This window comes from Symphalangus syndactylus, chromosome 5 (genome assembly GCF_028878055.3).
Source record: "Symphalangus syndactylus isolate Jambi chromosome 5, NHGRI_mSymSyn1-v2.1_pri, whole genome shotgun sequence".
NCBI classification, from domain to species: Eukaryota; Metazoa; Chordata; class Mammalia; order Primates; family Hylobatidae; genus Symphalangus; species Symphalangus syndactylus.
The window spans coordinates 65,979,204-66,002,623 of NC_072427.2; the positions used below are offsets into that span (position 1 = coordinate 65,979,204).

General features: G+C 41.2%; 1 protein-coding gene across 5 annotated transcripts in view; it reads right to left on the reverse strand.

The window, feature by feature from the left end:
* Nucleotides 1–23,420, reverse strand: part of INO80 (INO80 complex ATPase subunit) — a 139,118-nt gene that overhangs the window by 55,000 nt on the left and 60,698 nt on the right. For all 5 annotated transcript variants that reach the window (XM_055278754.2, XM_055278756.2, XM_063639095.1 and 2 more), the window contains 7 exons: nucleotides 22,281–22,398; nucleotides 20,967–21,052; nucleotides 17,089–17,256; nucleotides 16,438–16,571; nucleotides 15,022–15,086; nucleotides 14,219–14,312; nucleotides 11,762–11,933 (listed from right to left, as the gene is read on the reverse strand). In XM_055278754.2, the coding sequence (XP_055134729.1) occupies nucleotides 11,762–11,933; nucleotides 14,219–14,312; nucleotides 15,022–15,086; nucleotides 16,438–16,571; nucleotides 17,089–17,256; nucleotides 20,967–21,052; nucleotides 22,281–22,398 (837 nt within the window). The remainder of the gene's footprint in view (nucleotides 1–11,761; nucleotides 11,934–14,218; nucleotides 14,313–15,021; nucleotides 15,087–16,437; nucleotides 16,572–17,088; nucleotides 17,257–20,966; nucleotides 21,053–22,280; nucleotides 22,399–23,420) is intronic.

Consider the following 23,420-nt stretch of genomic DNA (forward strand, 5'->3'; position numbering starts at 1 on the left):
TTTAACATGACATTTAATTGGAATAGACTCAAATCTGTTCTGCCCCAAGAAAGATAACTAAATGGTATATTTACGACAGGCTCTCTTTTTTGTCTTTATTCTTCTAAGCAAAATAAGATTTTCTTTTTCTATCTCTGCTGCCTGAATCAGATTTTTTTTTTTTTTTTTTTGGAGACACGATCTCGTTACCCAGGCTGGGGTGCAGTAGTGTGATCATAGCTCACTGTAATCTCAAATTCCTGGACTCAAGTGATTCTCCCACCTCCGCCTCTTTGAGTAGAGAGACAGAGTGAGACCCTGTCTCAAAACAAATAAACAAACAAACAAAATCACACTCTTTATCCACTGCAAAACAGTGTAAGAAAATAACTCTGGCCAGAGGTACCACAGTGCACAGGGAACGTGTGTGAAAGTTCTGACCCAAATCTATTCCTTCCTGAAATTCTTAACAGCAATGCAGGGTAGAACACAAGAAAATTAAGTAGAATACAGGGAGCCATGCTAGTTTTTGTTCTACAAACATAAGAGAAGGAAATCTCTGAAAAGTATTCACATCAATTAAGAGATTTTTTAAAAACCCCAAACTTAGGCCGGGCGCAGTGGCTCACGCCTGTAATCCCAGTACTCTGGGAGGCCGAGGCGGGCAGATCACGAGGTCAGGAGATCGAGACCATCCTGGCTAACACGGTGAAACCCTATCTCTACTAAAAAAAAAAATACAAAAAAATTAGCCGGGCGTGGTGGTGGGCGCCTGTAGTACCAGCTTCTCGGGAGGCTGAGGTAGGAGAATGGCATGAACCTGTGAGGCAGAGCTTGCAGTGAGCTGAGATGGCGCCATTGCACTCCAGTCTGGGCGACAGAGCGAGACTGTCTCAAAAAAAAAAAAAAAAAAACCAAAACTTTATCCAAAACACCCCTAAGTATCAACTGATCTATGTCCTTAGCCTAGTTCTTAGCTTCTTGATGTTTATGTATCATCCTGAAGCTAATAATACAAGAATGGCACTTCCTTGGATTCTGTAACAAAAACATTCACATTTTATCTTCACTGTAGGGTGGGTGAGTGCGAGGGTTTTATAGGCACATTATGGGGTTGGGGGAGGTAAGGAGAAGAGAGCTTCTCACTGTTTGGATTCATTCCTTTCCCTGGGGAGTTAAAAGAAGAAGGGGAGGACTGGGTTAGACTGCTGAATATGGCTCAGGTAGTATGTGACCTCACACAACTTACCAAGACCAATATGACAACATGTAGCTAAGTGAACACTGATCTGTCTCCATAGAGGAAGAAAAACAAAGTCTTTACCTTTATCTGATGATAAGAAGTTGTATTTAGGAGACAGGCTACAGGAACAATATCTCTCTTTATAAAACAAATGAAGGCATAGAAGGAAACAGAATGAAAAATTTTCTGCCTTAAGAGGACAAAGCTGAATATGGGAAAATTAACTCAAAACTAACTTGTTAGCTCCAAAGGAACTTTAGTCTAAAATATTATTTGAATTTCATAAGAGAAAGAATAATGAGACCCCTTCCAACTTTTACATTTCCCCATGTCTCTTCTCAGGTTTGTTGGCCGAAGAATAACCCCAAACTTCTTAAAACTGATCTGGAACATGGAATCTGGGTTCAACTTGCATATTCTTCCATTAAAACCTTGAAACATAATTTGTCTTCACTGGAGAACTGCTTCTCTTCTGCATTATGTTTCCAAATAACTAAAGTTACATAATCAGAACTAATGTGGCAAATTAAATGAAAATACAGAGCTTGCAATGAAAAGAAAAAAAAATGCTCACAAGGAGTTAAGAGTTTATGAGTAAAGAATCCCTGCTGAAAATGAAACCTCGTTATTATACTATAGTTACTATCTTTCCCAGCTAACATTTGCTGTGAAGAAACACAGGTAACAGAGCACAAGGATAGAGTCCAAAATACTTTCTAGTTGAAAAACTGGTTAAGAACTAGTACTACAGTCAGAACCCATCTACAGTCTAAGCCAGAATCTCAGAACAGGAAATCCAAAACAAATTTCATAATGAAATATCTGATATAATGGGATTAGCATGGAAATAAGGGGCTATGGTAGTTTTATATGGCCACAAATTCCTTGGCCAGGTATGATGGCTCACACCTAATCCCAGCACTCTGGGAGGCTGAGGCAGGGGAATCCCTTGAGACCAAAATCCAAAAATTAGCTAGGTGTAGTGGCATCTGCCTGTAGTCCCAGCTACTTGAGAGGCTGAGGTGGGAGGACTGCTTGAGCCCTGAAGGTGGAGGCTGAAGTCAGCCATGACTATACCACTACGCTTTTGCCTGGGTGACAAAGCAAGACTACATCTCTTAAAAAAAGAAAAAAAAAAAAAAAAAAAGCCGGGTGCGGTGGCTCACGCCTGTAATCCCAGCACTTTGAGAGGCCGAGGCAGATGGATCACGAGGTAGGGAGATCAAGACCATCCTGGCTAACACGGTGAAACCCCGTCTCTATTAAAAACACAAAAAATTAGCCGGGCGTGATGGCGGGCGCCTGTAGTCCCAGCTACTCGGGAGGTTGACGCAGGAGAATGGTGTGAAACTGGGAGGTGGAGGTTGCAGTGAGCCAAGATCGCACCACTGCACTCCAATCTAGGGGACAGAGTGAGACTCTGTCTCAAAAAAAAAAAAAAAAAAAAAAGTCTGGCACCTTAGCTTACACCTGTAATCTGAGCACTCTGGGAGGCCAAGGTGGGCAGATCACTTGAGGCCAGGAGTTTGAGACCAGTCTGGCCAACATGGTGAAACCCCATCTCTACTAAAAAAACAAAAACAAAAACAAAACAAAACAAAAAACCCTAAAATTAGCTGGGCATGATGGCCCACACCTGTAATCCCAGCTACTCAAGGAGGCTGAGGCAGGAGAATCACTGATCACTGGAACCCAGGAGGCGGAAGTTGCAGTGAGCCGAGATCACACCACTGCACTCCAGCCTGGGCAACAGAGTGCAACAATCTCTCAAAAAAAAAAAAAAAAAGGAACCACTTAGCTAATCTGCTCCCAAGTTCCCAGCCAACAGAAACAGTGTGAGATATCAAGTGTTGATTGTTTTAATCTCTAGGTTTTAAGATAATATGTTATATTACTACTACTACAGGGGCTAAAATCCATAGTTGAGCTCACTAGCAACCTCTATTGCAAGTTTCTATAGATTCACTTCTCTCTGGTGTTCCTTACTACCCAAGGAACGTGTCACCTCTAGTTCTCAGATCAAATGCAGGGCAAAAATAACTAAGCGCAATAAGATCAATGAATGATCAAACAGATTACCTATCCTGCCCACTTTCCCTAAACCCCTAGAAGTTAGTGCTCTTCACAAAATTCTATTTAAAATATTAAGAGTAAAACTGTACTTTTAATTTTAGGCTAGAAGACATTCCCTCGGATTAATACATACCATGTTCCAAAGATTAGTACCAATGCACCAATATTAGTATTAATATTAATATTGGTGCATTAATACAATGTGCCATTATTCACTAGGTCATTCAGCAAACACTTATTTAACCTTAAAAGTGCCAAAATAACCAGACCACAAAGAGAAGATGAATTATATAAAATGTTCAAACATTTAAATTGGTTTTAGCCAGGCACAGTGGCTCATGACTGTTATCCCAGAACTCTGGGAGGCTGAGGCAGGCCAGTTACTTGAGATCAGGAGTTTGAGATCAGTCTAGCCAACATGGCAATACCCCACCTCTCTACTAAAAATACAAAAATTAGCCAGGTGTGGTGGCAGGTGCCTGTAATCCCAGCTACTCGGGAGGCTGAGGCAAGAGAATTGCTCAAACCCGGGAGGTGGAGGTTGCAGTGAGCCGAGGTCACTCCACTGCACTCCAGCCTGGGCGACAGAGCAAGACTCTGTCTCAAAAAAACAAAACAAAACAAACCAAAAACTAAAAATAGATTGATTTCTCACTTGAAGAAAAAAGGACAAAAAAGAGAGAGAAAGAGAACCACCTAACAGAACCTTTTTTTTTTTAAATGTTAAGCTTAAGGCCGGGCACGATGGCTCAAGCCTATAATCCCAGCACTCTGAGAAGCTGAGGTGGGCAAACTGCCTGAGGTCAGGAGTTCAAAACCAGCCTGGCTAACATGGTGAAACTCCATCTCTACTAAAAATACAAAATTAGCTGGGCGTGCTGGCACATGTCTGCAGTCCCAACTACTTGGGAGGCTGAGGCAGGAGAATAGCTTGAACCCAGGAGGCAGAGGTTGCAGTGAGCCAATATCGTGCCACTGCACTCCAGCCTGGGCAATAGAGCAAGATACCATCTCAAAAAAAAATTAATTAATTAAATAAAATAATGTTAAGCTTAGTGTTAGTTGTTCTGGACATTGTAAAACATTCTTTGTGGCAGAGAAATATCTTTCTGTTAATTATACAGCCTGCCAGTATTCACAAGAGTTTTCCATCCTATTAAAAAGTATAGTTGGGCTGGGTGCGGTGGCTCATGCCTGTAATCCCAGCACTTTGCAAGGCCGAGGTGAGAGGATCACTTGAGACCAGGAGTTCGAGACCAGCCTGGCCCACATGGTGAAACCCCACCTCTACTAAAACTACAAAAATTAGCCTGGAGTGGTGGCACACGCCTGTAGTCCTAGCTACTCAAGAGGCTGAGGCAGGAGAATCACTTGAACCCGGAAGGCAGAGGTTGCAGTGAGCCAAGATTGTGCCACTGCACTCTAGCCTGGGCGACAGAGTAAGACTCTGTCTCAAAAAAAAAGTATAATTAACCAACTTGTGCACTCCCACCAAATGCCTCTCTTGCATGTTCTATTACCCTCTTAACTGTCTTCCTCTTCCTTTTTTTCTTTCTTTTTTTTTTTTTTGAGATAGAGTCTTGCTTTGTCGCCCAGGCTGGAGTGCAGTGCCATGATCTCAGCTCACTGCAACCTTCGTCTCCCGTTTTCAAGTGATTCTCCTGCCTCAGCCTCCCTAGCAGCTGGGATTACAGCCACAAGCCACCATGCCTGGCTAGTTTTTTTTATTTTTAGTAGAGACAGGGTTTTGCCATGTTTGCCAGGCTGGTCTCCTGACCTCAGGTGATCCGCCCACCTCGGCCTCCCAACGTGCTGGGATTACAGGCGTGAGCTACTGCACCCGACATCTTCTTCCCTTTTCATTGTGAAATCTGTAACTCTTTTCTCTTAAAAAAGTCAACTTTCACTTAAACCAAACTCCCCTTCTGAAATATCTTACTTTTTCTTTTTAACTGTCACACTTCAATACTCATTCTCTACACCTCCTAACCAGGATCTTTCTCCCTAAAAATCCTTACCACTGGGCTTCTGCCTTCTCTTTTCTATCTGTACTCACAATCAAAGAGTTCTTAATCTCACTCTTAAGTTTTTGCTTTAAACTTGATATGGAACTTAAGATTCCCTCTGGATCCTCTCCTGAACTCTGGCTTTTTGAAGTAATTTTTCCATCTCCAATGCCCATCCATATCCAAACTGATCAAAGTCCCTTGATTCCTTTTCTATGATCTTTCTGTTAACGACCATTGCTATCGGGTCTTTAGTACCTGACACTTGAAACTTTTGCTTAACATCTTCTTTAACGTGGATTGCTGCCTCCATTCTTCCTGATATCACACTCTGAGGTTAATCTTCATAAAATACAAATAACAAAGATCCCAACTGGTTTGATATAATGACTCCAGTGATTTAGCAGCCTTACTGAACCCGCTACCAGAATACTCCTTCTCATGGCTTCACAGTGGCTACCAACATTTGACCCGGAGGAATACAACTTTTAGCATCTGTTGAAGAAAGTAAGACAAATAGGGCTGGGATAACAAGCTTATTATCTAAACCAGCATAGGGTGGCATTCAAAGACTTTCCAAACTTACCCTTCTAGACTCTTCTGTCATTACTGTCCTTTATTTTGGCTCAAATCCTTAACTTGGAATTATGTTCCTCCTATCCAAATCTCTACCACTCAAAATCCAACTTTTTCAAAATTAGAGACACAGTCTCACTATGTTGCCCAGGCTGGTCTTGCCTCCTGGCTCCAAGCAATCCTCCCACCTCAGGCTCCTAAAGTACTGGGATTAAAGGCATGAGCCAACACCACACCTGGCCTAGATCCAACTTAACAATACTATTTCTATAAAGTGATCTTCTCCCATTCTGAACTCTACCATTAATTATCTACCATTACTCAGTTAATTGTGTAGTATTTAAAAGTCTTATCTTGAACCACATTAAGTGAGTGTGTGTTTTTAAGCATGAGTGCATATTTTCAATATGTGCATGAGTGACCCTTCCAAATACAGCACAGGGATAATGATTGTTAACACTCTGCCTACTGTGGTATGCAGTAGTATGTTTGTAAACAACATTAATTACATATGTTTCTCCTTGCTGGACTGGACTAACATTGGGAAGAGGCTGTTGTGAAGGTAGCCTAGAGCAACGAAAAAAGAAGCACCAGACAATTCCCAAAGATCATAGTCTACACTGGAGATTCATTCAATCAATAAGCATTTACGATATACAAATCCATGCCCCCCATAGACCTTTGAGGTTAAATAATTTAAAAGTTTGAAAAACAATGTACAGTATGTAAAACACAGGAATATCTTCTATAGTAAACATTGAGTCTCCCCTCTACCACCATTCCCTATTCAAATAAACTGTTCATATCAGTGGTTTCCAAGGTAGGCACACATAAACTTCACAATGTAAATATTAATATGTTAGTACATGTATATAATTTAAAACAAAATAGCATACAGACATTGGAGAAATAGAGTAAGAATGTTGTTATTACAGGGGTACATAACCAAAACATTTGGGGACTACTGACCTATACTACCTAGACTGCTAAAAAGAGGTGAGATTAAAATAAGATTTAGCCGAGCACATGGGCTCACAACTGTAATCCCAGCACTTTGGGAGACCAGTGGGAGAACTGCTTAAGCCTAGGAGTTCAAGACCAGCCTGGACACAACATAGTGAGACCCTGCTGCTACCAAAAAAAGGGAAAGAAAATATGATAAAATAAGATTTATATGCCAATTCTAAAATTTACATGAATACACGAAGGGCTAAGAACAGCCAAAACAATACAGAAGAAATGCAAAGTCAGAGGATCTGTGCACCAGTTATCAAGACTTACTGTGAAGCTGTACTTATTAAGATAGAGTAGCACTGGTTCAAGGATAGTCAAATGGGTTCATGGAAGAGAACAGAGTTCAGAAACTGTCCAACACATACATAGACACCTGCTTGACAAGTGATGCTACAGTCCAGTAAGAATGGTCTTTTCAATAAATGGGATATGGAGAGAAATAGAATAATCTTCGTGAATTTGTTGGAGGCAAAGAATTCTTCAACAGGATACAAAAATTATTAACTATTCATCAGAAGCCAACACTGAGGCTGGGTGCAGTGGGTCATGCCTAAGTCCCAGCACTTTGGGAGGCTGAGGCCGGAGGATTGTTTGAGGCCAGAGTTCAAGGCCAGCCTGAACAGCACCGCAAACCTAACCCTAACCTAATCCTAATTCTGAGCTACGACTGCATCAGTGCATTCCAGCCTGGGCAACAGAACAATCCAGATCCTGTTTCAAAAAAAAGGGTGGGCAGGGGAGGGTACCACTGAAAATGAGAAAGTTATAGAGTAGAAGATATTTGTAATATACAAAGAACCACAAATCATAAGAAAAATACAGTCAGCCCAACAGAAAAATAAACAAGAGTTCTGAACAAACATTTCATAAAGGCAATTATCCAAATGGCCAATAAACACCAGAAAAGGTATTCAATATCATTTTCACAAGAGAAATTTAACTAAAGACATAATAAGACACCACTACCCAACAAAGTTTAAATGAAGAGACAGACAATGCCACATTCTTGCAAAGACGTAGAGGGTCTCACTCTGTCACTCTCTGAGGCTCAGAGTGCAGTGGTGGGATCACCGTTTATTGTAGCCTCAACCTCCTGGGCTCAGGTGATCCTTCCACCTCAGCCTCCCAATCCTCCCACCTCAGCCTCCCAATCCTCCCACCTCAGCCTCCCAAGTAGCTGGAACTACAGGTATACGGCATCATGCTTGGCTAATTTTTGTATTTTTTTGGTAGAGACGGGGTTTTGTCATGTTGGCCAGGCTGGTCTCTAACTCCTGGGCTCAAGCGATCATCCCGCCTCAGCCTCCCAAAGTGTTGGAATTATAGGCATGAGCCACCATGCCTAGCCTCTACATTATTGTTAATTGTTACATCTGGAGCTTCTAGTTCTTTTTTTTTTTTCCTTTTTTTGAGACGGAGTTTTGCTCCTGTTCCCCAGGCTGGAGTGCAATGGCGCGATCTTGGCTCATTGCAACCTCCACCTCCCGAGTTCAAGCAATTCTCTCCCTCAGCCTCCCTAGTAGTTGGGATTACAGGCGTCCACCACCACGCCCAGGTAATTTTTGTATTTTTTTAGTAGAGACGGGGTTTCACTACGTTGGCCAGGCTGGTCTTGAACTCCTGACCTCAGGTGATCCACCCGCCTCGGCCTCCTAAAGTACTGGGAATAACAGGCATGAGCCACCACACCCAGCCGGCTTCTAGTTCTTTATTCAGAACCTAGGCTAACGTTTAAGAGTGGATAATATCTAAAGATCATTTTGCGTGGCTGAAAGGAAAGACTTCCTTTTTTTTTTTTTTTGAGACAGGGTCTTGCTTTGTCACTGAAGCTGGAGTACAGTGATGCAATTAGGGTTCACTGCAGCCTTGACATCCTGGGTTCAAGGGATTCTCCTGCCTCAGACTACTGAGTAGCTGGGACTACAGGCACCCACCACCATGCTTGGCTAATTTTTAATTTTATTTTTGAGACAGAATCTTGCTCTGTCGCCCAGGCTGGAGTGCAGTTGCATGATCTCGGCTCACTGCAACTTCTGCCTCCGGGTTCAAGAGATTCTCCTGCCTCAGGCTCCTGAGTAGGCTGAGATTACAGGCATGTGCCACCACACCCGGCTAACTGTTTTTGTATTTTTAATAGAGACAGGGTTTCACCATTGGCCAAGGTGGTCTTGAATTCCTGACCTCAAGGGATCCGCCCACCTCGTCCTCCCCAAGTGCTGGGATTACAAGGGTGAGCCACCACGCCCCACCTAATTTTTAAAATTTTTTAGTAGATATGGGGTCTCACTATATTGCCTAGGCTGGTCTTGAACTCCTGGGCTCAAACGATACTCTCACCTTGGCCTTCCGAAGTGCTAGGATTACAGGCCCAAGCCAACACTCCTGGCCCTGAAAGCGGAGATCTTTTAAAACTGACAGTCTTTTTTCTGAGGCGGAGTCTCGCTCTGTCACCCAGGCTGGAGTGCAGTGGTGCCATCTCCACTTACTGTAACCTCAGCCTCCCGGGTTCAAGCGATTCTCATGCCTCAGCCTCCCGAGTAGCTGGGATTACAGGCGTGTGCCACCACACCCAGCTAATTTTTGTATTTTTAGTAGATGCGGGGTTTCACTACGTTGGCTAGGCTGGTCTTGAATTCCTGACCTCAAGGGATCTGCCTGCCTTGGACTCAAAAAGTGCTGGGATTACAGGTGTGAGCCACCACGCCCAGCTGACAGTCTTATCATTAATTATAAGAACAATAAGCTCTAGCAAAATATACTACTTGGTTGGTATTTCAATATACATACATATGTTGGAGATAAGGATGATGAGATTGAAAGCAGAACAGTGTCTCCACACATATATAAGCTTTCAGCTCCCTGTGGCCCAACAGCTCATTAATTCAGTGTATACTCTAAACCACTACAAGAGCAAATGTCTATCCACAACATGGGATAAAATTAAAATGAGTAAATATAGTGAATCTTTCAACTGGGTAAACATATTTTATGACCAGTTTCCCATAAAGCATACTAACCACACCGGCATTTCTCAGGCAATTCTAACTGATACAAGGACCTCACTAAGCAGACACTCTGGAACACACTACAATATTTTCAGAAAACAGAGAAGAATACAAATGAGTGATGCATATCTCTAGCGTTAAGAAAAATGCAGGTGTCCATATAATAGGGAACAACAATCTCTTGGAAGAATGGTGCTTTTTGTATAAAAAGCAGAATTGATAAAAATGTATTACAGTAGTGACATATATTACCAAATTTAGGGGTTGAGAGAAGGAATTAATCTTTTACAGAAGGTTAAGCAACTCTTCAGACATACCAGTGTTCCCAGTAGACGTACTAGGAATATTTCACCAGCAGGAAATCACCCTGCCACCACTGACAGCATTATTCCAAACAGGCTGGAATCCAATTACATTAATTTGCATTACTGATTCCCTCTCCAAAGTCCAAAAATTACATGGAGCAATGCTTAAGAAACCAACTGGGAAAATAGAAGAGAAGGAAATCATGTGAGCTTTTCAGTGTACAGGGGGCAAATGCAAATGACCTAGCCAAAGAATGTCCTTCATCCTACAACAGTAACTGTCAAACTACCCCACTAACGTTTTCTATAGGATACAAGGAAAATGACCTAGTTTCTAAACTTCAATCTAGCTGAAGGACTATAACAAACGAACTGTCACTCCTCTTCTCAAAACTCTCTAGTATTACTCATTTCACTCAGAATAAATTCCAAACCCTCAGCAATTCTTATGAGGTGCCATATGACCTGGACCTACATCTGTAACTTCAGTTCCTCTCACCTTTTTTCACCTTCTTTGTCACCTACTATTCTGTAAGGGCCAAGAATTGTATGAAACTGTACATAATATCATTACTTTTCATGGAAATACAATTTAAGATCACAATGAGATGCCACTACACATTCATAAAAATAATTACAACTATAAGGAATGATTATTCACAAGGAGTCACACAACAAAACAAAACAAAACAGACTGCCATTCCCAGGTGTAGTGGAGGATGCTGAAAAATAGCAAATCTCACGTACTGTAGGTGCAAATGTAAATTTATAAAACTATTTTGGAAAAACGTTTGGCAAAAGCTACTAAATCTAAACAGGGTTATACTTGACAGTGTAGCAATTCCATGCCTGGACATAAACACCAAAGAAAGGAGTGTTTGCATTCATCAAATAACATGTAGACAAATGTGCATAGGGGTTTTATTCATAATAGCCTAGAACTGGAAACAACCAAAATATCTACCACAGTAGAACAGATTAATAAATTGTGGTCCATTCAGACAATGTAATACTTCATAGCCATAAAAAAAGAATGCTATATACGACATGGACAAATCTCATAAATAATACTGAGTGAAAAATCCCAGTTACAAAAGCGTACATACAAGATAATTCCATTTATATAAAGTTCACAAACAGGCAAAAATAATCTATGGTGACACAAGTAGAATATGGCAATTACCTTTAATTGTTGGTTTGTCTTTTTCTAAACTAGAGCTACTAAATGGAAAGGAGCATGAGGGAGCTGGAAGTGTTCTATATATTGATCTAGGTGGTTGTTACACAAGTGTATACACATATATAAATTCACAGAGCTGTACACTTAAGATCTGTGTACTTCACAGTATTGTAAAAAATAAACATTTTGAAAATATAAATACACTCAAAAATATATATGCAAAGTGTAAATTAAGTTGGAACTCAATACGCTGCACCACCCACTCCTCTGGGAACTTTTTGGTTCTGTCAGGCCTTCATTTACTTTACTAGTATTTTTACTGATTCAAGGAAAAGGAAAGAAGATACTAAGTGGTAATTTATGCTCAAATAATTGCTTACCTTTAACAAAGGGCAGCTGCAAAGGTTTGGAAAGGAGAGTGGAAAATTAACCCCAAGAAGGAAATCCTTGTTTCTCAGATATCTCTGGTGGCTCTCCCCTTCTGGTGCTCCCCAGGAGCGTAGCTGATGGAGCCTGTAGGAGGCTTTCAGAGACAGGAAAAGAGCTAACCATCTGAAACAAACCACAGCAGACATGCTTATTCAGTGCTCCATGGAGGTTTGAGGGTCGTTCATAGCAGCAAGGAATGATCCAAGGATTGTCTCTCATTAACATAACTCTTTTGTAAATCTTTATCATTTTAGAAACAGTTCTTTCCTACTTTCAGATAAATTATTTCGCATTACATGGTTTGCTACTATGAAAACTAAAATCCTCCGCAAAGCTCCTATCAGTATTTAAAAAAATTTGCCAGGCGCAGTGGCTCACGCCTGTAATTCCAACACTTTGGGAGGCCGAGGCAGGTAGAATATCTTAGGTCAGGAGTTTGAGACCAGGCTGACCAAGATGGCAAAACACAGTCTCTACTAAAACTACAAAAGGGCATGGTAGCGGGCACCTGTAATCCCAGCTACTTGGGAGGCTGAGGGGTGGGAATCGCTTGAACCCAGGAGGTGGAGATTGCAGTGAGCCGAGATTGTGCCATTGTACTCCAGCCTGGGAGACAGAGCGAGACTCTGTCTCAAAAAAAAAAAAAAAAAAAATTCACCTTGGCTGGGCACTGTGGCTCACACCTTTAATCCCAGCACTTTGGGAGAATGAGACAGGCAGATCAATTGAGGCCAGGAGTTTGGGAACAGCCTGGCCAAAATGGTGAAACCTCACCTCTACAAAAAAAAAAATACAAAAAGTTAGCCAGGCGTGGTTGTGCACGCCTGTAATCCCAGCTACTTGGGAGGCTGAGGCAGGAGAATAACTTGAACCCAGGAAGCAGAGGTTGCAGTGAGCCAAAATCAAGCCACTGCACTCCAACCTAGGTGACCGAGTGAGACTTCACCTCGGGGGAAAAAAAAAATTCCTTCGCATTAAGGAGATAACCACTTCTAATTACATAAATCAAAAGTAATAAAATCAGTGAGAACCATTATACCAAAGAACAAAGAATTAAACTTCCCAGAACACTTGAGGCAGGCTATGCTGCAATCACTAACTAAGCGAATCACCAGCCTCCACTTGCCCTGTAGAAACAAGTAAAACAAGACTTAGTAGAAATTATGGGAGAAAAGCCTAAACAGTTTATATTTAAGGTGTGTGTGTGTGTGTGTGTGTGTGTGTGTGTGTGTGTGTATACATATATATATATATACATTCTTGTTCTGTTGCCCAGGCTGGGGTACAGTGGCATGATCTAGGCTCACTGCAACCTCCGCCTCCTGGGTTCAAGCATTCTCCCACCTCAGCCTCCTGAGTAGCTGAAACAGGCGCATGGCACCATGTCCGGCTAATTTTTGTGTTTTTATTACAGACGGGGTTTCACCATGTTGGCCAGGCTGCTCTCAAACTCCTGACCTCAGGTGACCCACCTGCCTTGGCCTCCCAAAGTGCTGGATTACAGGCATGAGCCACCGCGCCTGGCCTATTTAAGATATATTATGAAGCATCATACGATTACTAAATGAGCAAAAGAAAGGTACAATTCACTTATGAATAACAAATTAAAGTCTTTTTGTTTGTTTTGTTCTGTTTTGAGACTGAGTCTTGCTCTGTTGTCCAGGCTGGAGCACAGTGGAGCGATCTTGACTCACTGCAACCTCCGCCTCCTGGGTTAGCAATTCTCCTGCCTTGGCCTCCCGAGTAGCTGGGACTACAGGGGTGTACCACCACACCCAGCTAATTTTTGTATTTTTGGTAGAAATGGGGTTTCACCATGTTAGCCAGGCTGGTCTTGAACTCCTGACCTTAAGTGATCCACCCATTGGCCTCCCAAAGTGCTGGGATTACAAGTGTGAGCCACCGTGCCTGGGCCTGGCCAACAAACTTTATTATTATTATTTTTTTTTTTCTTGAGATGGAGTTTTGCACTTGTTGCCTCAATTGATCCAGGCTGGCCTCAACTGATCCAGGCGGGAGTGCAATGGCGTGATCTCAGCTCGCGGCAACCTCCACTTCCCAGGTTCAAGCAATTCTCCTTTCTCAGCCTCCCGAGTAGCTGGAATTACAGGCATGCACCACCATGTCCAACTAATTTTGTATTTTTTAAGAGATGGGGTTTCTCCGTGTTGGTCACGCTGGTCTTGAACTGCCGACCTCGGGTGATCCACCTGCCTCGGCCTCCCAAAGTGCTGGGATTACAGGCATGAGCCACCGTGCCCGGCCTACAAACTTTATTCTTAACGAAAGAAAATTAACGACAAGTTCTCTAAGATGATATAATATTAAATATTTAATTCCACAGTATTCAATATCTATCCCATTTATTCCTAACTGGCCTCTTATCAAGCAATAAGCAAACCTCTCACCTGGCCAAAAGTCCCTGAAGCATAAGGTTTGCCATTTCTGCTGGAGATATATCAATAAAGCGAAGGAAAGAGAAACAGCTTTCTTCATTAATACCTGAAATATAAAAGACAATTTGAAACCCAATAGCAAACCAAGAGACGATGCTCAGTTAAAGCCTGCTCAACTGCTGAGTTTTGACTTAAGAACAAAACACTATTCTAAAGGTTCTGATCTAGCCACTTTGGTGCAAGTTAGGGTGCCACACCTTTATACTACAATTACACATAAGAGAGGCAGGCCTATGAGACACGGCATATATATATGGACTAGACTAGAGATGGCTCCTACATTACCTTTGGGATTTTTGGATGCTTGCCTAAATGCCTTCTCTTTGTCCAATGCTAGGAAAAAGAAAAGGACAGGACAGAGGTGAAAGGTTATGAACCTTGGCCTTAATATTTTGGACAATGAGCAAAGTTGAGTAGCTTCTTTTCCTTAGGCTAAGACGGAAGGAAGTCTCATTAATGAGAGAGTCCAGCACCGACTTTGTCAAGTTTCAAGGGCAAGAAATTCTTGAAAGGCAGGTATAAAATAAAGATGGAAAGTCAATAATACTATTTTCTACTTTTTCCTCTCATAACTACAACTCACAGAGCCTATAAAGACAACTAATTTCCTTAATTAAATCTTATCAAGATTTTATAAATAAAGGCCTACCATATAGGCAAAACTAATACTTGTTCTAAATCAGTCTCTCAGCAAAACAAAGAGCATCCTGGTAAAACCCTGACAAATCTCCTTTCCCAAAGATCAAAACACCTACCTTTTCTGTGAAAGAGAGACTGTTGGATATAGTCTGGTGCAAATGGAGAAAGAACCCTTAACCACCTGCAAAGTAAGTAAATAAAATAAAGCCAAACCCAAACATAAATAATGGAAAGTTAACTAGACTAGAGGTTCCATACCAAGTAAAACCTTTTAGTTTTGAAATTGTTTCACTTTTAAGAAGTTTCTTGCCATGTTACCAGGCAAAAATCATAGCATACATTTAAAAAAAATACAAAGTATTTAGTGAAAGTGTAAGAAGATAATACAAATTAAAAGTAGTCTCATTTTATTTCAGAGAATCACAATTCTAGTGCCCTAAGGTATCGTATACTATATAAAACAAAAAGCAGTACAGCTCTGGCCTGCTCCCCCCAGCTCAAGTTAAATATTAACCTGGAGCTACAAATAACTCATGAAGTAAAATCTAAGAAATGCGTTTCAATTTCAGTTTCATTAAACTAAATATTGGTGATGAGTTTCTCTACAAAAGAGCTTTCTAAATCCATGGTTCTCAAATGTTGATATGCAGAAAAAACCTCTGGGAACTTGTTTAAAAATTCAGAAGCCAGAGCCATACTAACTCACAGGTGTGGAATGGACCACACATCTATTTTCTGAATGGAAGTCGTCTCTAGTGTATTACCTTAACAACCACTTCAAACTTTACTAAATTTATCATTGCTGACTCTGAGAAAAAGGTAAATTTGATTAACTTACAATACAATCAGTTCACCCATAAGTGCAATTCCAAATGTAAAGTAAGCCACCACAAACCAATTTCAGCAATGGGGCATAGATATGCATACTTGCTGCCAAGTACATATTTACAAATCAGTGCACATTCCTGATTCAAAGAAGAACCAGAAGTGACTAGGGCCTTTAAGGCCACCTAGCTGAAGTTTTAACAGTGCTCAAATTCCGGCCAGGCGCGGTGGCTCACGCCTGTAATCCCAGCACTTTGGGAGGCCGAGACGGGCGGATCACGAGGTCAGGAGATCGAGACCATCCTGGCTAACACGGTGAAACCCCGTCTCTACTAAAAATACAAAAAATTGGCCGGGAGCGGTGGCAGGCGCCTGTAGTCCCAGCTACTCGGGAGACTGAGGCAGGAGAATGGCGTGAACCCAGGAGGCGGAGCTTGCAGTGAGCCGAGGTCACGCCACTGCACTCCAGCCTGGGCGACAGAGTGAGACTCCGTCTTAAAAAAACAAAAAACAAAAAAAAAAAAACAAAAACCAAAACACAGTGCTCAAATTCCTTCCATAAGATCCCTCAACAAATAGTTGTCCACCCTTTGCTTAAATGCCTCATTGCTGGGGAACTCATATTCTCTCCACTAAATTTATCTACTAAGCTGTAAAACTGTAAATTATAAAACACTAACAGTGAATAGATAGTAATACTTCCCTACCTGTCTCGTGAATGATTGAAGACCCTGATCTGTCCATGACGGTAGATAAACTTTGAAATGTGGTATGGCTTTAGGGAAATATGAAATGGAGACCAAGTTTCTTGTCGTTCAAATAACTCTGGGTGATTACACACCTAAAAGGAAGGGAAATGGTAAGACAATATTACCACATGCAGACATCATTATACGTAATGACAGGGGATCCCAAATCCCAAATGTTTACCTTTGGGAATGGATACTTTCCCATTTTCATCTCATTAACAGCCTTTGTTTATCTAACATCAAGGATAGACTGTTTTTCTTGAAATAGGTTAATAAAGACAATCTCAAGGCCAGGCACAGTGGCTCACCCAGCACTTTGGGAGGCCGAGGCGGGTGGATCACTTGAGGCCAAGAGTTTGAGACCAGCCTGACCAATATGGGGAAGCCTCATCTCTACTAAAAATACAAAAATTAGCCAGGTGTGGTGGCAGGCTCCTGTAGTCTCAGCTCCTTGGGAGGTTGAAGCAGGAGAATTGCCTGAACCTGGGAACCAGAGGTTGCAGTGAGCCGAGATTGTGCCATTGCACTCCAGCCTGGGCGATAGAACAAGACAATTCTATCTCAAAAAACAAAAACCAAAACTTCAAGGCAACTGACCTAAGCTCTTACCTTCCTAAACTGCATAACCAGATTCATGAGGCTGCTGGTGGTGTTCTGTGCTTGTTGGGTAGAGCCCATAGAAGACTGCAATAAATCCTCAATGGAAATTTTGTTCTTTAGTGCCTGATATAACAGCTTCTGTCGGCTGGTCAGTTGGCAATACATTAGAATCTCAATCTAAAAATCAGTAAGAACATTTATATTTGGAAAAGTAGTTTTTAAGAAAATTCAGCATCGGCTTAAAGTTGAAAACACACACAAACCATATTATGATTGAGAATAAACATATGTGAACTCAGTATCTCTATAAACCTGTGAATGTGGACAATCATTCAGAAAAAAATTTATATTCCTTGGCCCTCTTCTCTTCATCACTCATTCCATTTGCTTTCCCTGGGCAATTTCTTCCATTTCTAACTGTGCCAACTAACAGTCATCACAGTAACATACAAAAATATATTCCCAAACATAATTCAGGCCAGTATCTGCAACTACTAACTCTAAGAGTATCACTCAGTCTGCAGCAATTGCATATGTGATGTGTCAGAAAAACAGTTCTCTTTTCCACAATTTACTAAATTGCTTAATAGCATTACCATTCCTTCAGTTGGGAAAGACAAACTTAACTTACCTCTGAATGCTCTCTGACACCTCATGTTCTAGTATTTCCTAAATCCTTCAATTCAGCTTGGAATCTACCACCCTTTCTAACCATACCCATTGCCCTACTGCTGGCCCTCATCTGATATAGCATAGACTGATAATATTTTGTAGTCTTCCTGCCTCCAGTTTCTTCTGGTTGTGATATACTTTCCACATATAGCTTATAAAGGAATTCAACTGCTGAAAAATCTTCAATGTGCATTTTTGCCTATAGTAAAACGTTGAAACTTCTCATCTCGGCAAAGAAAGCCTCCAATAATCAGGCCGGACGCAATGGCTCACGCCTGTAATCCCAGCACTTTGGGAGGCCGAGGCAGGCAGATCACAGGTCAGGAGTTCAAGACCAGCCTGGCCAACAGAGTGAAACCCCGTCTCTACTAAATACAAAAATTAGCAGGGTGTGGTAGCGCGTGCCTGTAATCCCAGCTACTCAGGAGGCTGAGGCAGGAGAATCACTTGAATCCGGGAGGCAGAGGTTGCAGTGAGCCGAGATTGCACCACTGCACTCCAGCCTGGGTGACAAAATGAGACTCCATCTCAAAGAAAAAAAAAAAAGAAAAAGAAAGTTCTCCCATAATCAAACCTACTTTACTGAGTTTCTCATCATCATAACCTCCTCACATACCACTTAGCCACAATGATCTGAAAGTTAGCCAAAACAGGCTGCATATTTCAATGTTACTCTATCTTTGCTCATGCTGCCCTTGTTGCCTAGTCCCCCATTCCCACCGTATTTTCCTAGTAAATGCCAACTCATCATTTGAAACCTAGCTCACATGTCATCTTTGCTTTAATGCCTTCTCTAACTTTCCCTAGCAAAACTATAGTAAGATAGGAAACACTAAATGATGTTTAAGAAACACACACTATACAGTGGTTAGGAACCATACTAGATCTTCAGATCACCTCCCTATGTAGCACTAAACAACAATTATGAACCAGCTGGGTGCAGTGACTCACACCTGAAATCCCAGCACTTTGGGAGGCCAAGGCACGAGAATTGCTTGAGCCCAGGAGTTCTGAGACCAGCCTGGGCAACGTAGTGAGACCCTGACTCTATAGAAATTAAAAAATAAAAAATTAGGGCTGGGTGTGGTGGCTCACGCCTATAATCCCAGAACTTTGGGAGGCCAAGGTGGGTGGATCACGAGGTCAAGAAATCAAGACAATCCTGGCCAACCAACATGTTGAAACCTCATCTCTACTAAAAATACAAAAATTAGCTGGGTATAGTGGCACACGCCTGTAGTCCCAGCTACTCGGGAGGCTGAGGCAGGAGAGTCGCTTGAACCCGGCAGGCGGAGGTAGCAGTGAGCTGAGATCATGCCACTGCACTCCAGCCTGGTCGACAGAGCAAGACCCAGTCTCAAAAAAAATAAAAAATAAATAAAAAATGAAAAATTAGCCAGGCATGGTGGTGTGCACCTATAGTACCATCTACTAGGGAGGCTGAGGTGGGGGGATCCCATGAACCCTAGAGTTTGAGGCTGCCGTGAGTCATGACTGTGCTACTGCATTCCAGCCTGGGTGACAGAGTAAAAAATCCAGTCTCAGAAAAAAAAAAAATTTTTTTAAACAATGAACTGCTATTGTTTACACGACCCTTTAAATATAAATGCATTAGGGATTCATTTTTTAAATAAAATGTTTTCCTTCTCTCAGTTGTATCTATGTGACACTGCTATTTATTAGCTAAAATCAGCCAATTTCAAAAAACTGCCCATCAAGATTTTGAGAAAAAAGACTAAATAAAGGTACAGTTCTACTCCTCTCTTTAAAGAGGATATACATACAATCCCTGATTTTTTAAGTCCAGCAAGGTGGCTCATGCTTATAGTCCTAGCACTCTGGGAGGTTGAGGTGGGAGGATTGCTGGAGTTCAAGATTAGTCTGGGCAACATAGCAAGATCTTGTCTCCAGAAAAAAAAGAAAAATTAGCCAGGTGTGGTGGTGTACACCTGTAGACCCAGCTACTAGGGAGGCTGCTTGAGCCAAGGAGGTCAAAGCTGAAGTGAGCCGTGATTGCACCACTGCACTCCACCATGGGTGACAGAGCGAGCCCTTCTCTTACAAAAAAAAAAAAAATTACAAGGGGAAAAAAAGGAGAGAGGGATTAAAAGATACTAAGAGGTAAAAAAAAAAAAAAATACAAAAATTAGCCAGGTATTGTGGCACACACCTGTACTCCCAGCTACTTGGGAGGCTGACGGGGGAGGATCACTGGAGCCCAGGTGGTCAAAGCAACAGTAAGCCAAGATCGTGCCACTGCACTCCAGTGTGGGTGAAGGAGTAAGAACCTGCCTCAAAAGAAACAACAAACCAGATACTGAGAGACAGACCATCCAAATGCTATGTGTGGACCTTGCTTGTATCCTTATTCTGACAAATTCTGTTTATTTTATTTTATTTTATTTTTTTTGAGACAGACACTTGCTTTGTCGCCCAGGCTGGAGTGCAGTGGCACAATTTTGGCTCACTGCAAGCTCTGCCTCCCGGATTCATGCCATTCTCCTGCCTCAGACTCCCGAGTAGATGGGACTACAGGCGCCTGCCGCCATGCCTGGCTAATTTTTTGTATTTTTAGTAGAGACGGGGTTTCACTGTGTTAGCCAGGATGGTCTCAATTTCCTGACCTCGTGATCCGCCTGCCTCAGCCTCCCAAAGTGCTGGGATTATAGGCGTGAGCCACCGCACCCGGCTACAAATTAATTCTTTGAAGAAGAGAGACACACACACAAAGACAACTGGAGATATCTGAACACTGACTAGATACGTGATGCTATCATGGAACTGGTCTTTTTAAATAGGTGTGATAATGGCATGCGGTTAGGCAGTGTTTCAAAAAACCAAATCTTTTAGAAATACACATGAAAATACTTTATAAACAAATATTCATTTATAAAACATCCGGCATTTGCTTTTGAATAAGAGAGAGATAGAGTTAATGATTATTGTCACGGAACAATGGATCAAGGGGATTCATTATACTATCTTTCTACTTTTCTAATGTTTCAAATTCTCCAGTAAAAAGTATTTCAAAAAAAGAAAAAAAGATGTTATTTTCTTCAATTATTTGCCTCATTTTAAGTCCTCTTTGATCCATGCAAGTTTAAACATCTTCCTTCAAGCAAACTTCAACTAAACATATATCAATAAATTTCTCCCCCTGGAATCTTAAGTTGGTGCCTATTGAGGCTTAAACACATGAGGTCTTCTTTACTTACCTTGTCAGATAATTCATTTTCCACATCTTTCTTGATTCTCCTCAGCATAAATGGCTTCAAAATCATGTGTAAGCGAGAAAGTTGATCTGAAATGCCGGGAGGCCCCCAAATAATACATTATACTGATTTCACAAAAACAACAGAAACAAATACCACATTTACCTCTCACCAAACTCTTCAAAAATCCTTTGGCTCAATGATTCTCTAAAAGTAGACTGAAACTTTTTCCCAAGTAGGAAAGCAAGGAATTTTAATTTTTTAATACCATCTTGCTATAGTCAATAGGATAAATGTACTAGGCTCTATTTTCATTAGAATTCATTTTTAGCTTTTAGGGACATTTTATCACTAATAGGGTTGTATATAATAAAAATTATCTGGGACTCTCAGTGTTGCCCAAAAATTACCTTCCAAAGGATGTCAGCAAATTAACAACTCATAGTGTAAAATCACATGAGGACTTTTCTAATAGTGAGCAAGCTCATGTCTGTGTAATAAACACTTCAGAATGCTCTTAAAATCAGAGAGATATTATTCAACAAGATCAAAAGTATTGATAAGGTTAAAAATGCTCACAATGGACACAAATTCTAATACATAGAGAAAAATAACAAAAATGGCCCTTCTAACATTTGCTGTTTTTTTCACAGGAAAAAAGCTTTGACCCATTAGACCCACAGCATTTGACCCATTTGACCCACAAAGAATTGAATATGAATTTTCTTTTGAGATAGAGTCTCGCTCTATCACCCAAGCTGGAGTGCAATGATGCAATCTCAGCTCACTGCAACCTCCACCTCCTGGGTTCAAGCGATTCACCCGCCTCAGCCTCCCGTGTAGCTGGGATTACAGGTACCCGCCATCATGCCCGGCTAATTTTTGTATTTTCATAAAGACAGGGTTTCACCACGTTGGCCAGACTGGTCTTGAACTCCTGACCTAACGTGATCCACCCACCTTAGCCTCCCAAAGTGCTGGGATTACAGATGTGAGCCACTATGCCTGGCCAATATGAATTTTTCAAGATCTAAATGGGAAATGTGAATTCTGCAAGCTAAAATATAATACTTTATGAATCAAGCCTGATCTGCCTTGATTAGACAAGACTATAGTAGTAATCATCTAAATTAGTTCTTTTTGACTGTTAAATATGTACAAAAAACACAATTACTTTATAAGCAAAAAAATGTGGGTTTTTCCCCCGATTTTTCTATGTATACTGGAAGAAAAATTCTTCAAATAAAAGAAAATATGCAATTATGTGGTTGCCTACACTGATAGGTAGATAGAAAGCCAGCTCATAATAGTACTCACTCTCATCAATAGTGGATTTGTTTTCGGCATGGCTCTCAATGTCCTTGGAAAACCATTCATTAAATTCCTCATGTGAATCAAATAATGTTGGCATAATGAAATGCAGCAGAGCCCAAAGCTGTAAACAAAGACAAAAATGAAATAGCTATAGAGCAACAAAATGACAGCATGTAAGGATGTATTAAGAGTAGAGAGAGAAAATTGCAGGTGTATTAGTGTGTAAGTGCCTAGATGCATGTGTATGTGTGAGTGAAAGACAGAAAATGAATGAATTCAACTACATGCTTGCCTCATCAACCCTAATTTTATTAGGTGCTGTAGCAAAATGTGATTATTTTTCAACTAATTTCAAACTAAAAGTTTCAAAGCGCAAGTCATGCTCAGATTTTGCAATGGGATAGTTTTAACGATCTTCTTATAAAAATCTATTCCATAATTGAACACAACCTAAGGTATGATAACTTGCTACTAATAATCCTAGATTAGGGGTTAGAAAAATATGGCCTATTGGGCCAAGTCTGGTCTACCACTATTTTAAATCAAGTTTTATTGAAACATAGCCATGGCCATTCACTTATGTATTGTCTACGGCTACTTTATTAGACAAGCAAAGTTGAGTAGCTGCAACCATGATAGTATGGCCTCCACACTCTACAAAATATATACTATCTGTCAGTTTCTATAAAGTTTTCTTCTTTTGGTTTTTTTTTTTTGAGATGGAGTCTTACTCTGTTGCCCAGGCTGGAGTACAGTGGCACGATCTCGGCTCATTGGAACTTCGACCTCAGGATTCAAGCAATCATCCCAACTCAGCCTCCTAAGTAGCTGAGACTACAGGCATGCACCACTATGCCTGGCTAATTTTTTGATTTTTTTTGTAGCGTCTGGGTTTCGCCATGTTGCCCAGGCTGGTCTTGAACTGCTGGGTTCAAGGCATCCTCCCACTTCGACCTCCCAAGTTGTTGGGACTACAGGCATGAGCAGCTGCACTCAGCCTCTATAAGGATTTCTGACCCTTATTCTAGATGATCAATTAACTCTCCCCAAACATTTTAGCTCCCCTCTGTGTTAACAAATATTACATTTCAACTCTAGCAAAAACACGTCTCTGCATTAAACGTTTACATTTTCTAATGTGGT